Raw genomic sequence first — 15,036 nt, forward strand, 5'->3', positions numbered from 1 at the left:
TGCCGCCGCCGAGCGCCGTACCCCGCGCCATCCCTCACCCGTTCCTAACGGCGCCGCAGCCGTCGGAAGAACCCGGACACCAGATCCCCGCCGGCGGCGCACGCACTTCCCTTCCGCGGCAGGAAGGGCGGGCGCCGGCCGAGCGGGTGCGCCCCACGGGACGCGCATGCGCCGTTCGCCCGGAGGCCCTGGAGCGGCTCCGTCGCGCCGGATTCACCGCCCCGCTGGGAGTGCGCCTGCGCCGTCCCCGGGGCTCTCCACCTCCGCTTCCCCTCCCCCTGACCCCCGCGGGGGCTCCGGGCCCGGCGGGACCATGTTCACCAGCACCGGTTCCAGTGGGCTTTGTGAGTACCGGCCCCCGCCGTCCTGACTGCCGCCTACGCGCTACCTTGGGCACCTCCTTGAGGCTGGGGGCAGCGGGGATCCTCGGGTTTGCAGGAGGTTGGGGGGCCGACCCTTCATCCCAGCGCCCCAACTTGGGTCGTTCCTGCCTCTGGGGTCCCCGGGCTTCGTCCCCACGTCAGCCAGGAGGGGCGAGTGGTCCCGGTGTCGCGCCGCCAGCTCGGCCCCCATCGTGAGCCCCAGGTGCGGTGCGCGGCAGCTCCAGCGGCTGCTGCAGGTGGGCCGGGCAGTTAGGGTCGGGCTGGGTGCCCCGTGTTCTCGTGGCCCGGCCTCAGGCCCTTGGCGGCTTGGGGCCAGGCTGAGAGTAGAGGCTGTGCGGGTGGAGGTGGTGGTGCTGGAAGCCTGCCCCCATCACTGTCACTTTCCCCATTCATTTAGGGTCAGTGGGACCCCCACATGCAGAATTCAACCTCTGTTTCAGGAGCCGCTCCCTCAGTTTACTTAGGTACACTTCTTCCTCAGTCCTCCTGAGGAGTTTTTAGACAAACAAAAATACTTTAAAGTGGAGGGAAGTTAGGAAGTCATCTGGCCAGAGAGCGTATACTTCGCTGTTGGGTGTGCTGAATTTTGTTGGAGTGTCAGCGGTGGTCAGTAGGCGGAGGTCAGAGAGGTGTGTGCAACAGCCTTGGAAACAACTTTTTCACACCGCATTGTTTATTGCCTTTCGATAAAGTGGACTGTGTCAACCGAACAGTGCGGAGGTTAGACACTGATACACCAGCTCTGAACTGTTTGAACAGCTATAGTTTTGCAGTCGCTCATCATTGCTAGTATGTGTAGTTGATGTTGCCAGAACACAGAAAAGCCTGACATTTCCAAATAGTAAGTTCTACTGTGAATATCATGAATCTTTTTCTGATGAACCTGTTTTGTTTTTTTAAAACACTTTTTTAGTTGTAGATGGGCACAATATCTTTGTTTTATTTATTTATTTTATGTGGTGTTGAGGATCGGACCTACTGCCTCATGCTTTCGAGGCAAGTGCTACCACTGAGCTACAACCCCAGCCAGAAGATACCTGTTTTAAGTCTTGAGAATGAGTTATTGTCTCGACCACAGGCATCATTTTAAATCTTCCTCACTTCTTAACTTTTTAGGTTTTGAAGTGAGTTTAACATTTATGATTTTCCTTGTTTTATAATTTGATTTATGAAATCTTTCATCATTGGATCCAGAGTCCATTACAACAATTAGTTAATTAATCTTTCTCAAATTGCCCTTTGGATGAAGAACTTACAGTTGGTGATGAAGTTGACAGTTCAGGAAGGTAATGTGGTTTTCCTGGGATCGCACTACACTGGTAGATGTGAAATTAACCGTAAGATCCTTCAGTTTTAGTTGTTCAGCATTTTGAGCTATCCTTGCCAATCAAAAGACTTATAAAAAATTAAAAAGGCAAGAGGGAAATCAATTATTAGTTGCTGAACCATATTAGCCATTAGATTACATGGGCAAAGTGTGTCCAAATTAGATGCAGGGTGACTCTGGGGAAGGCAATTCTTTATTCCCTATGGCACAGGTAGGTGAATTCTAGGAAACAAACTGCTGCCTAGGGAGAGGCCTATTCCCAGGGTTCCTCCTCAGCTATCTTGTCCTGTGTCTAAAATAAGTGTCTCTGCAATGTAGGAGCTGATAGGATGACCCTTCCTCTTCAGGCCATGTTTTTTTTTTAAATATTTTTTTAATTGTAGTTGGACCCAGTACCTTTATTTTATTTATTTATTTTTATGTGGTGCTGAAGATCAAACCCAGTGCCTCACACAGGCTTAGCGGTAGAGTGCTTACCATAACCCCAGCGGGCCATGTTTTATTTAACGAATAGTTTGGGCATTACTGTGGGCTGTGAATTGTGCTAGGTACCAGGAACACAGTGATGACTAAGTCTTGGTCCTTGTGTTCAGTGCTTACGATGGCGTTTAGGCCATTTTTCCAGGACAGTTAACCACGTGTTGACTTTTTTTCTAGTAAAGATCCCCCTGGGGGCAAAGTGATTTTCTTTAGATATGAAATTATATGTCTATTTTGTGAGTCTTAGTTCTGTTCCTGACTATCCTAAAGAAGGCTAATCCATTGGTCTACCCCTGCACTCAGGAGAACAACAATTTTTTTAAGGAAGAAATCCCTACCACTTCTTGCACCTGAGTATTTCCCATTTTTTGTGTTACTTTCTCCTCGTTCATTTACTCAGCAGGCGTCTGTTAAATACCCATATAGTTCATGAACAGGATAATGTGATTAAAAAAGGTAGAAACCAGCATTACATAGGTTAACAAGTAATTAAAATGCTTTTACATAATAATATGTAACGGCAAAAATGGAAGTTATGTGGAGTACAGCTTTAACATGTGTGGTCAGGGAAGATATCTGGGAAGGTGACATTTGAACTGAGAACCAAATAATGTGAAGAAGCTAGCCACATCAGAGTTTGTTGAGAAAAATTCCTTTTGAAGAAAGGGAATACCAAGCACAAAGAGCAAAGCAGGTGCAACAGGGTGCTTTCAGGTTACCAAAGAAAACTTCAATCAGGGCAGTAAATCAGGGCAAGAGCGTTTGTGACCATGTCTTTGAAACTTGCTTTCTGACCCATCATGCAGTTATGCCTTGGTAAAAATGCATGCAGTGTTCATGACTCATATTAGATTCCTACTCACAGAGTAATGCTGGCACTCTATGTTGAGTAACATATGTCATTTGTTACATTTATTTCCATTGGTGTTTCCATTATTTATTCACTTCAAATGTTCACTGTGCAATGATGCACTCAACCAACATTAATTTTAATTCTATGTTTTATGTATCCAGGTATAGTTCTCAGAGTTCAGTGTTGAGAGGAGGACAAAAAAAGAAAAGAACAGCTGTGTTCAGGGCAGTGCAGTGGTAGTGTAGTGGGTTTATTGCAATGGGTGGCTTGCTGCGGGGAGGCACAGTTGTCAGACTGCACAGTGCAGCCGATACAAATGTACTACATACAATTTTTAAAAAAGTATTTATTTTTTATTATAAGTGGACACACAATATCTTTATTTCATTTTCATGTAGTGCTGGGGATCAAACCCAGTGCCTTACACGTGCTAGGTGAGCACTCTACCACTGAGCCATAACCCCAGCCTACATATATACATTTTTTTTATTAGAGCATTAAAATTATGCATAGTAGTTGGGTTTATCTTGGCAAATTTGCATATGCTTAGAATTTAATTTCAGTTCTTTGTTCCTCTCTTTTCCATCCTCTACTGATTTTCCTTTCACTTATCTATTTATTTTTGATTAGTTCTTTCTACTTATACATAAAGTTGAAATTCCCTCTGGTATATTTATATATGCATGTAGCATGGTTTTTAAAAATTCATTCTGCATTTTCTTCCCCTTTCCATCCCTCCTATCTTTTTTTAAAATTATTTTTTGTAGTTGTAGATGGACAGAATGCCTTTATTTTATTTGTTTATTTGTATGTGGTGCTGGGGGTCGAACCCAGTGCCTCACGCATAGTAGGCAAGTGCTCTGCCGCTGAGCTCCAGCTGCAGCCCGATCCCTCCTTTCTTGATCTCCTTCTTCTACTCTACTGATCTTCCCTATATCTTTATGATACCTGATCCTCCCTTCCATCTTTCCTTTTTTTTTGCTCTAGCTTCCACATACAAGAGAAAACATTTGACCCTTATTTTCTGAGTCTGGCTTATTTCACTTAGCATGATTTTTTTTTTTTTTTTTTGAGGGAGGAGTAAGACTTTGTCAGGCATAACTAACAGTGGGGAGAGGTTCTGTAGGGGATGGAGCAAGGCCTGGTAAAGAATTCTGGGGGTTGTTGATTATGGCTATAGTGGGCAGCTTCTATGGTGTGTGGTGAGTTTGCCAGAGGGCAGTGGGACATGGAGACAGACCTGTAGACATTTTAACATTTGAGGAGGGAGAAGAGGCAGAGCTGGGGAAAAGACTGAGTCTTGGCCAAGGAGGTGGGAGAATGCCAAGGAGCAGAGAATTCCAGAGGAGTGGTTAATAGCCTTAAATGCTGCAGAGATTTCCAGAAAAGGACTTAAAAGTGACCTTTTTGGAAAGAAAGAGGAAATCTAGGGCCTTTCCAGAATGGCTTATCCAGTAATTGGGAGAGAAGTGAGTGAGATTATGGTTGGCCAAGGAATGAGTAGAATAAAAAAAGGAGGCAGTAAGCTTGGGAATCACCTTTAAGAGTATCAGTCCTGAAGGACCTTGAAGGAGTTGCAGTGGTGGGAGCCTCAGTGAAGGGAAGTTTGCTTTAAGTTGAGAGAAACTTTGGCTTGCTCATCATCGGGAAAGACTCAGTGGGGAGGATCTCTTGAAGATACAGGAATGAGTGATAGGACCATGTCCTAAGAAGCAGAAGAAGGTGATCACCATCACAGGCCCAAGGCAGGCATGTTGCTCATTGCTCTGGGAGGGAAGACAGGAAATTACTATTGATGATGGTGAAGTGATTCTAAATGCTGCCTGTCTCAACAGTAAAATAGCAACCAGGGTACTTTTCAGGATGTACACCTGCCGGGTCCCATCCCCAGGGTCACATCCAGAAGGGCTAATGTGAACATCAGAAATCTGTTTTCCTTCCTTCCTTCCTTTCTTTCTTTCTTTTTTTTTTTTTAAGAAACTGATATTTTTAAAGGTTCCCTGGGAGATTCAAATGAGCAAACATTTAGATCAAAGCAAGAAGGTGGCCAGCAGGAAAGGCAGAGAGAACAGTTAGAGTCCAGTGGGGAGATGCCAAAGGCCCAATTAAGATATTAGCAGTGAGGGGCTGGGATTGTGGCTCAGTGGTAGAGCGCTCACCTAGCATGTGTGAGGCATGGGTTCAATCCTCAGTGCCACATAAACATAAATTAAAGATATTGTATCTTCCTAAAATTAAAAAATAAATATTTTTTTAAAAGATACTAGCAGTGAGAATGGATGGGATAGAGGGAAGGATTTGAAGGGTGTTTGGGCAGGTAGGTGGTTTCAGTCAGGCTTATTGGATTGTGGGGAGGAAGAGGAGTTGAAGAAGACTCTGGTTAATGGATTAGACAGCTGGCTAGATTATGCAGTTACCAGCACAGAAGGAGGAGCTGTTTGGGGAAAGATGAGTTCAGTCTTGGACCCATGTAAGGTCAAAGTCTGCAAAGTTCAGTTGGAGCTACACAGGGGCCACTAGAGAGTAGGGTTTGGAGCTGGACTGAACATGGCGAGGTGAGAGTTAGGTGGTGAATGTGGGTAAGAGCTGCAGTGTTGGTGAGTGGAGTCAGAGCTGAGGACAGAACTTCAGGCCCTTCCCTTGTGTAAGAGACAGGTAGAGACGAGGAGATGACAGGGTTGGCAGAGGGGTGGTTTCTTCTGGAGAAACTGACTGCTTTTTCAGTCCAGTTGGACCTGCCCTCTTCACTGTAAATATGTGTCCCTTGGATTCTTCACCCTCTCACCCCATTGTGATTGCCAGATATGGATTCCTCCTCATCTCCAGTTCATCAGCCCGTGTCTGGCATCTCTTCTGAATCCAGACTGTAACCCAGGGTTAATTTTCACAGTTGTGGTCCAATCCAGACTCTCTGCCACCAGCCACCCTCGCCCTGCTGTACTTATTGAGCAAAACCCCAGTCCTGTGTTAATCTTGGTGTCTAAACTGAGCTGAGCTCTGAAGCACACTGAAGCTGAGCTCTGAAGCACTATTTCTTAGTTAACTAAGTTTCTTGGATTTGGCCATCCTTCTGCGTGTCCACTTCCTCTCTAACCTCAAGATTATTCCCAGTTGGTCTTTGTTGCACTGCACCCAGGGAGAGAATCAGGCTGTCACTGGGGTGCTCATACCTCCTGGGTCCTGCCTGCCTTGTTTCTCCCCACATGCAGCCTTGTTCCTTTCCTCCCATCTAAAGCAGGGAGTGGCCTTCTGACTGGGTCTGCCTCTATCTGCTCTCCCCTCTTCCTTGCTGGCCTGTTCTAGTGCCACTCGTTTCTTCTACCATCCTCTCTGAGAGAGAGCTGGCTCATGCTTAGAGCTGATGACGCTTCTCCTGCGGGTACCCCAGTGGCTCTCTGAGGCTCCCTGAGTGAGGAGCCTCTCACTTGCTGCTCCCTTCTCCTTGGTGTGCATCTTTGTCTTGGTGAGTCAAACTGTCCTTCGGATCTCTGATGGTGGAAAGGAGGACAAAAAGGGTTAATAAAGTAAAAACTTCTGGGATTTGCCCTGGTAAATGCTCAGTCGGGTTTGAGTGTTTTTAACTGGATCCTTCTCCTGAGCGTCTACATACAAAAGCATCACCCCTCCATTGATCTTACCTGCACCTTCCCAGTCAGGGCTGCCCTCTTTCCAGCTGTATTTCTTGAAAGATGATTTTCACTAATTCTGCTTGCCGCTCACCTCTCTTCACTCCTTAGTCCTCTGTAGCTGGCCTGCTGTTCTTTGATGCCACCTACTGTGTGGGGCTGTGTTTTTGGTTCACTGCAACTCAAGCTGCCCTGGGGGAGGTGACCATTGTTATCCACCCCAGTGAATCAAATGGGTGCTTCTCAGTCCTCATATAAGGAAATGTTCTGTTGTGTTTGGCCTTGAACACTTGTTTCTGAAATTCTTCTTGAATCTCCATCCCCTTCTGTACTTCCTTGGTTCTCCTCTTATCTCCTGAGCACATCTAGTTAGGTTCTTTTATAATTTTCTTTTTTTGGCACTAATGGGTCATTGGTTGCTTTAGGAGAGCAGTTTCAGAGTGTCTGTCAGGGCAAAACCTGCTGTCTTTAGGGGTAAGAAGTGAATCAGAGGTGGAGTAGATATAGATTGGAGGGATCCCTGTGTGTTTACACAGTCAGGTGAGTCTGAATGAGACACAGCTGGACTCAGCCCTTTGAAGACTCAGAAGTCTGCCAGTACCCAGGGTGTCCTGCTAACCAAAATTCTCACTGCAGTGCAGGGAACCAGTGCAATTGGATCAGTTTAAAGTGGGAGATGCAGTGCTCAACTGAGCTGCAACTTTTTCCTGAGTAAACTGTTTATCTGATCCAAACTATTTGCTAGGGAGCCTTGTGTCAGATGCAGTTAGAGAAGTTTGATGATCCTGAGGTCCACTGGTGTCAACCTGTGACATGGACATATCTCACTGAAGAGATGGGCAAGCCCTAAGGACTGGTGGGGGTGCTGGAGGTCTGCATCTCGCCCACCTTCATTTCAGCTGAGAATCCTGCTCAGGAACCGGAGTACTCTGTCCCCACATAATGGTGAAATGGACACCTACAGCACTTAGCATGGCTGCTCCTTTATTCACACTGGCATGAAGGACCAAACCATGTTCTTACTGACATTCTTAATTACGTGTTCATTGTGTTGAACACATAACTTGTGGAAGATAAGTAGCTCTGCATTTTGGTCTCACCATCTCTTTAAGTATTCCTTAGATAGGGAAGCGTTATGCCTGTGTGAGAAGGAGTCAGGCCTGTGGCTGCCCCCTCTGGCTTCAGTTCACTAGTAGGCATTTATGGTCATGCCTGTGGGCCAGCCACTCTCCTGGGTTCTCAGGATTTAGTAGTAATTACAAGATCAGGTGGTAGTCTTAGGTAATAGGAACCATAAAACAGGCTCATTTTAAAAATTAAGTTTCCAGTTCAGTAATCAACACTTCAGCCTTCAAAGGTAAGATTTTTTTCTTCCAGCTTGGACTTGTTGGCAGCCTTATAAATTCTGCATTTGAGGGTGGGGCCTCCCTTTTGTAGACAGCAGCCCTTGTATTTTGGTACCTCAGAGGAAACTCCCAATTTTATCATTTGTTTTAGTTGGGTTTCTGTTTTATGGGCCAGGAATCATTTTGCTGGTTCTTTTAAGGGTGACTCTAAGTCTATTTATTTCTGCTTAACCAGGCCTGGGCTTCCCAACCCTGTGTAACTTCTGCCTTTAGAGCCTGACTCTTGGGGGTAAGCTGTTCTCCACATAGCTGAAGATTTGGGGGACTTTGGGCATTTGGGGACTTCTGAAATGCCCAAGAAATCTATTTATTCATACATTTTAGCTAAGAAAGAAAGATAGATATTAACTAGAGTGGGACAAGTTTAAGAAACGGTGCTTTTAAAAATTGTGAAAGTGAGATTAACTAGATTACAGGAAGTGTTAGCATTTCACTTAATTTTCTTCATCTTTACCTATACATTCATGTTCTCATTTTAAAATAACTAATAATAATGATTTTATTATTATAAAACAAGTACATGTTCATCAAAGGAACTTCTGAAAAGTAGAAAAACAATGGGAAGAAATAAAATGACATTTATTGGAATTTGGGTGTTCTGTTTTTCCAGTGCAAAAATGAACAACTAAATAAGTAAAAGTAAACTTAATCACACTCAAATATGACTGTGTAACTTGTTATTTTACCAAACAGGATCTTCTTAAATGTAATATCTGTGTCTATTGTTTATATTTTGCTTTTCTCCTCCTTATAAACACCCCCTGCTGGCTGGCCTTCCAGAATTACGTGTTTCTCTTCTCCTTTCATTGCTACTGTAGTAATGAAGCTGAGAGCATCTTCATTTTCAGATATTCCTAGAAGTGAAAGGTTAAAGAAAGTGCATTGTCTCATAACTTTTGATGCATACTGCCAAAGTCCAACCCCAAAGGAGTTTCCATTCCGCTTGGAGCTGCAGAATAAATAAAATGTCACCAGCAATTTAAGGGAGAAATATTGCTATACTTGTTACATTTAATCTTCACAGCTGCCCTGTGGGGATAGGTATCTTTCCCTGCATCACCCCCTCCCCCCACAGATGAGTACATAGAGGCTCAGAAAATAATTTGTCCAGGATCATGTAGCTAGTTTGTGGAAGAGCTGATTTGTCCCAGATTTGCCTGCCTCCAAAGCCTGTACCCTTTCCACTGTGTTATGCCACATTAATAGTTAAGTCCCTGTAAGGGAAATGTCATAAACAAAGGGACATAAATTGAGTCCCTTTTACCTGTTAAGTCTGCAGCTTTTAGTTATGCAAGCGTAATAATTATTTCAAAGTTATAATATGTGGTATATTTTGTCATTCACATCTAGGACAATGGAACAAAGTGAATTAGTGGAAGATGGCAATGGCAGGATAACTCGCAAACCTTAGGACAAATACCTGGGGAAAGAATCATCATTTAAATGAAGTGCTGCATATCTGTGTTTCTTGTCACTTTTCAATCAATAATTAGTAAGTGTGAACTATTAATTCTACCTACAGAACACTTAACTACATGCTGGACACTGTTCTAAGCAGTTTACATGGATTCATTTCTTAGAACGTCGCTGCGAGTTAATATAGTATTCTCTGCAACATGCAGATGAGGAAGCTGAGGCACAGCCAGTCAGGTGTGCTTCCAGAGGTCACATGACAAGGAGCGAGACTAGAATTTGGCCAGTCTGGCCCATATTCTGTGTTGCACACTATACTGCTTCTCAGTCTTAGAGACATGCATCTGCAGGTGTTGCTCTCGACTACTGAGATCTTCATATGCTGGCAGTGAAAACACCAGCTCTGAATCTGCGTGACAGCCCTGTCATGTTGCTTTCCATTCTGCTTGGAGTTGCGGCTGTTAACTCTGCTGTGCCCTTTCTGATGGTTTTCAGTCCGTGAGTCTCCCTCTTTCTTCCTGCGTCAGAACCAGTATCCAGCTTGCTTTCAGTAGGGATGTTTATATCCTGATAGGATCTGCTTGTGGTAACTAATTTCTGTTTTTATTGTGTGTGTGTTCCTCTCTCCTTCTTTTATCAAGTTATGTCTTCCTTCTCCAACCTTTTCCTCTCTCTGCTTGTGTCAGCATCAGTATCAGTACTTAAAGTGGAACCTACCTTATATCAAACAGATTTAAAAATATATATATTTATTTTTTAGTTGTAGTTACACACAATACCTTTATTTCACTTATTTATTTTTATGTGGTACTGAGGATCGAACCCAGGGTCTTGAACCTTCGAAGTGAGTGATCTACCACTGAGCCACATCTCCAGCCCACATTAAGCAAATTTTAAAATGTATTTCTGTAGAATTTTAGTGAGTGCAACTTAACAAATAATTTACCTCCAGCATTTTTGAAATAAACTTTGTGAAACATTGATACTTGTTGAGGGGTACCTGGAATTTTTACCCCCACTTAAATTATTAATATAAATGAGAACTAAAATTTAATCCTCATTTAAATCATGCTTCTTTTCCCTAGATGTTTATCCTAAGACTTTGTAAGTTATATTGCCATTGTTCTAGGCCATTTTCTAGTCATATGTCAGTTTGGTCCCTTGAATGTATGATGACACAGTGGAAAGAGTAGACTTATATTTGGAAAGGGTTCTGTGGCCAACTAGGTCAGGAGTGTTGTTGACTGAATAATGATTGACAGTGCACACTAACCTTTGAACGCCCTTTAACCATGCAACAAAAGAAAGTTGTTTTAACTTTATTAACTCAGTAAGTTTCTAAAACTTACTGGGAATGAAAAATAAAATATAAGGAAGAAACATAAATTTCAGTTTGTACTGTCTAGACTCGATCTTTGTTTATATATTGCTGTTGTGCAAATTTTCACTTTGTGTGTGTGTGTGTTTATGTAAACATTTTTAAAAAGCAAAATTAGGGCTAATTTTGTTTTCTGCTTTTTTCATTTAACCTTCTTAAATGCATTTATCCATGTCATTAACAATCTTCAAAATAAACTTTTAAAATTTTGTGTTAATTACGAAACCGAATCATGCTTGCTGAAAAAAATACAGAAATTATACAAATAGGGGCTGGAGTTGTGGCTCAGTGGTAGAGTACTTGCCTAGCATGCATGAGGCACTGGGTTCAATTCTCAGCACCACATACAAATAAAATAAAATAGTTGTTCATCAACAACTAAAAAATATTTAAAAAAAAGAAATCATACAAATATATAACAGAAAAGACCATTCTCACATAGTTACTGTTCCATGTGGATGACCAGCATTGATAGCTTAGTTCTTATTCTCCTGATCTTTGCCATGCGTGAGTTTGCTTTCTTCTCTCAGACACACAGAGATACATACACACATATATGTATGCATAATCTATGTATATTTGGTTTTATATAGAAATGGCATTTGAATGTACATTTTATGTTCTCCCAACATTGTCTTTGAGCATAAAATGTACAAAAAATCATTCGTTATTGATTATAATGTTTTATCAGACTAAAATGTTTTTTCACCCCAGTATTTTCCCATTGAGAAATCATGGTAAGTTGAATATCTCTATAAGTAGGTTATGATCACATCTTTGATTTGGTCCCAAGGAAATCATCACTAATGTGGAGTTAAAGGTCACAGCATTGTGAAGCTCTTGATCTGTATTGCCAAATCCTTCCAAAAGGCTGTTTGGTTTTGTGCTTTTACCAGTCTAGGAGCATGTGTTTCTCACCAAACTTTTATAACAATGAGCATAATGATTTTTAATAATTTTTGTCAATAGGTTAAGAAATGTCATTTCATTTTTATCTTTTTATAAAAAATATTTTTAGTTGTAGATGGACACAATACCTTTATTTTGCTTATTTGGTTTTTTTTTTTTTTGGGTGGTGCTGGGGATCGCTTTTAACTTTTTTTTTTTTTGGTACTGTGGATTGAATTCAGGGGCACTTGATCACTGAACCATATCCCCAGCCCTTTTTGTATTTTATTTAGAGACAGGGTCTCACTGAGTTGCTTGGCGCTTTGCTTTTGCTGAGGCTGGCTTTGAACTCTTGATCCTCCTGCCTCAGCTTCCTGAGCTGCTGGGATTATATGTATGCATCTCCACACTTGGCCTGTTTCATTTTTATTAGCCATTCATCTTTCAGTTTTGGTTTGTACCACTTGTTTTAGCTACCTTTATAAAAAAATTGTAAACAATGGACAACCTCCCCACGTTTGATTTACCGATTTTTGGCATACTCAGTAGACTCTGCTATGAAAATGAGAAATTAACCTAGGAAACAAGTATACCTTTTCTACTCTGCATCCTTATTTCCATGTTACACACATGCTGTGTGTGTTTATCATCTGTTCTGTAATGATAAGCCTTTCATACTTTGTTTATGGGTTGATTTTTATATGGCAAAACTAATAGCTCTGCTGGCATTACTATGATTGTATATTTACTGTGGAATCAAGGCTTGAGATTAGATTTACAGAAGGAAATAAAGTCTTTGCTTAGGAAACTTGTGCTGCTTCAGGGAGTCTGAATGTCCTTTGAAGTGTCTTCATTACTTTTAAGTTCACACTCAGCTACTGCTGTTTCTTAAATCCTGCATCATTTTTGTCCTGGCACCGTTGTTTTTTTTCCCTTGTTATCCTCTTGGAGTAAACTTTTTTTCATATAAGGACACAGGTGCTGAACTTGCTGGGTCCCTTCTTGGCCATTCTTGTACAGTACTGAATGAATGGATTCTTTCTTAAGTACCTAATGTGGGTCTCCTTGTTTAAGGATAGATGTTTTGTTTTTTTTTTTAATCCTGAGGGAGGCCCATACCTTAAGTGGCAGGGCTGACCGCAGGCCCTTTTTCAGTATGCAGGAATAGGTGGTTTCCATAGAGCGCAGAGGTAGGGTGCATAGGTGGCTAGTAGACACTGTGAGGACCCCTGCAGTTGTCAAAATTAGGTGGGCTTGGCTCTTTTTGTGAATTTCTTCCCCGAGTAAAGCTGTCCTTACCCCATCCTTCATTCCCTATCACCTCATTCTCTGATCTCTGTGGAAGACTGAAGTTACCTCAAGTTCTCTTCTACTTGGCTTCTAACCCTGTCCTCAAGTACATTGCTCCCTTCTTTTGCAGATAATTTGTAGGATTTTATCCAGCCCCTTTCCTATTTGGGTGGTGGAATGGTGGAATGAATGGCTGTTGGTTAGAAAGAATGGACTTGGGGATGGGGTTTTATGGAAGGTCCAGCTGCCCTGATGACATGTGATCAGTGGCTTTAATTCTACTGGAATTAAATGACTTTACATGCTGTTGGATCCAACGGTGAACACTGTGCATTTTTTTCAGTCCTGATTATATTATCATTCAGTTTATTTTAGTCCTGGTTATCATTCAGTTTTTTTTTGGTCCTGATTATATTAAAGAGAAGAATCTTGTGGAGATGGCCACCAGAGGGCATACGTTCTTCCCTAGAGTGGTCAGTGGAGGTGAGTTCTATGAGGTTTCTTCTTGGAAGTGAATTGTGATGGAAGTAGAAGGTGACCCACACAACGTGTGGCTTACTGCATTTTTGATTTAGTTCTTTTTTGATGAAAAGCTTTTAAGAAAGTCACTTCATGAGATGCCATATCACCCCATTCCTGTGAGAACCCTGAGAAGCTCACCAAGTAGTTAACCAGTCAAGAGTCAGGGAGACCAGCACTGTGGTAGGATATGTGGCCCCTCTCTCAAGGGTGTGAACCACACTGGGTTTCTGTCTGTGTTTTACATGCCAGACTCATGGGGTGGGCAGAGTTGCTGGATTGCTGCCCTCACCGTGTTTTCAGCTAGAACACTTCTCTAACAGCCCACATGACTGAGCTTTGCAGAACCTGTGGTTAGTGTCTTCAGGACCCAGAAGATGAGCCTTTTATTCAGGTAACTATCACATAACCAAATTTTCAGTGTACACTTACTGGCTTCTGGTACATAAATATTGTTGAGCAATTAACAGAAACCACCATAATTTACCCACCACACAGAGAACCCAGTACTTATTAAGCAGTTCCTCCTGCACCTGCCCACCATTAATCTGTTTTCTGTTTGTATGGATTTTAAAATTTTGGGTATTTCATATGCATGGAATCTGCAGTGAGTTAGCATAATGTTCTCAAGGTTCATCCATATAGCACACTTCATTTACTCATTCCTTTGTTGGTGGACATTGGGTTGTTTCCACTTTTTGCCAATCATAATAATGCTGCTTTAAACATTTGTGTATAGCTTTTTGTTTGAATACCTGTTTTAGTTCTCTTGGGCATACAACTAGGAGAGGAATCGCTACAAAAATGCATTTTAAGTATATAAGTTTTATAATGGTATATAAACTTTATATGGTATATAAAGTTTTATTTTCTTGTTACATATTAGGGAAAACTTTGTTTCTTACCATCAGGTAGAACTGGGTTCAATACCAGCCCCTCTGTTAACGAGTTATGATGTTGGCCAAGTCACTGAATTTTTATAGCCTCTTTGCTTTCCTAGGTGGGTTGGTGATCCTGCCTCCACACTACTCCAAGGACTCACCAAGGTGGTTTACCTGGAAAATGCTCTTAGCCTTCACATCTCCTGTAGTCACTGTTTTACGATAACGCAGTCCCCTAAGCCTGATTATTATTCACCACCACAAAGAATTGGCTGTGTACTTTGGTCACAAAAGAGAAATAAGAGATGAATGACTCAAAAGGAAATCTTTGGTGTTTTATATTATCTTTGCTATAGATGCTTTGCACTTTTAGGTTGATTTATTGTCTGTTATTCTTAAAATTTTTGGCATCATTATTTTCGAAGGTAGAAGGAACTCTTGCAGAAAAGTGACTTTTTTTAACCTCCTGTTTATGTGTGACCCACTTCCTGACTGCACTTACAGACAGGAAGATTGCTAGTGACTTGCCCTATCTCAACACATTAGAATTTAATGAACCTTTTTCCTCAATTAGTAACTAGTTGAAAAACAG

At 42.1% G+C, this 15,036-nt stretch overlaps 1 protein-coding gene across 1 annotated transcript in view; it reads left to right on the forward strand.

Annotated features, from left to right (window-relative positions):
- Positions 1-213: 213 nt before the first annotated feature.
- The window catches only part of Ubac2 (UBA domain containing 2), a 155,098-nt gene continuing 140,275 nt past the window's right edge, over positions 214-15,036 (forward strand). The window contains exon 1 of the mRNA XM_027938811.2: positions 214-344. Coding sequence (XP_027794612.1) covers positions 314-344 — 31 coding nt within the window. The 5' untranslated portion in view covers positions 214-313. The remainder of the gene's footprint in view (positions 345-15,036) is intronic.

This window comes from Marmota flaviventris, chromosome 4 (assembly GCF_047511675.1).
Source record: "Marmota flaviventris isolate mMarFla1 chromosome 4, mMarFla1.hap1, whole genome shotgun sequence".
Lineage (NCBI taxonomy): Eukaryota > Metazoa > Chordata > Mammalia > Rodentia > Sciuridae > Marmota > Marmota flaviventris.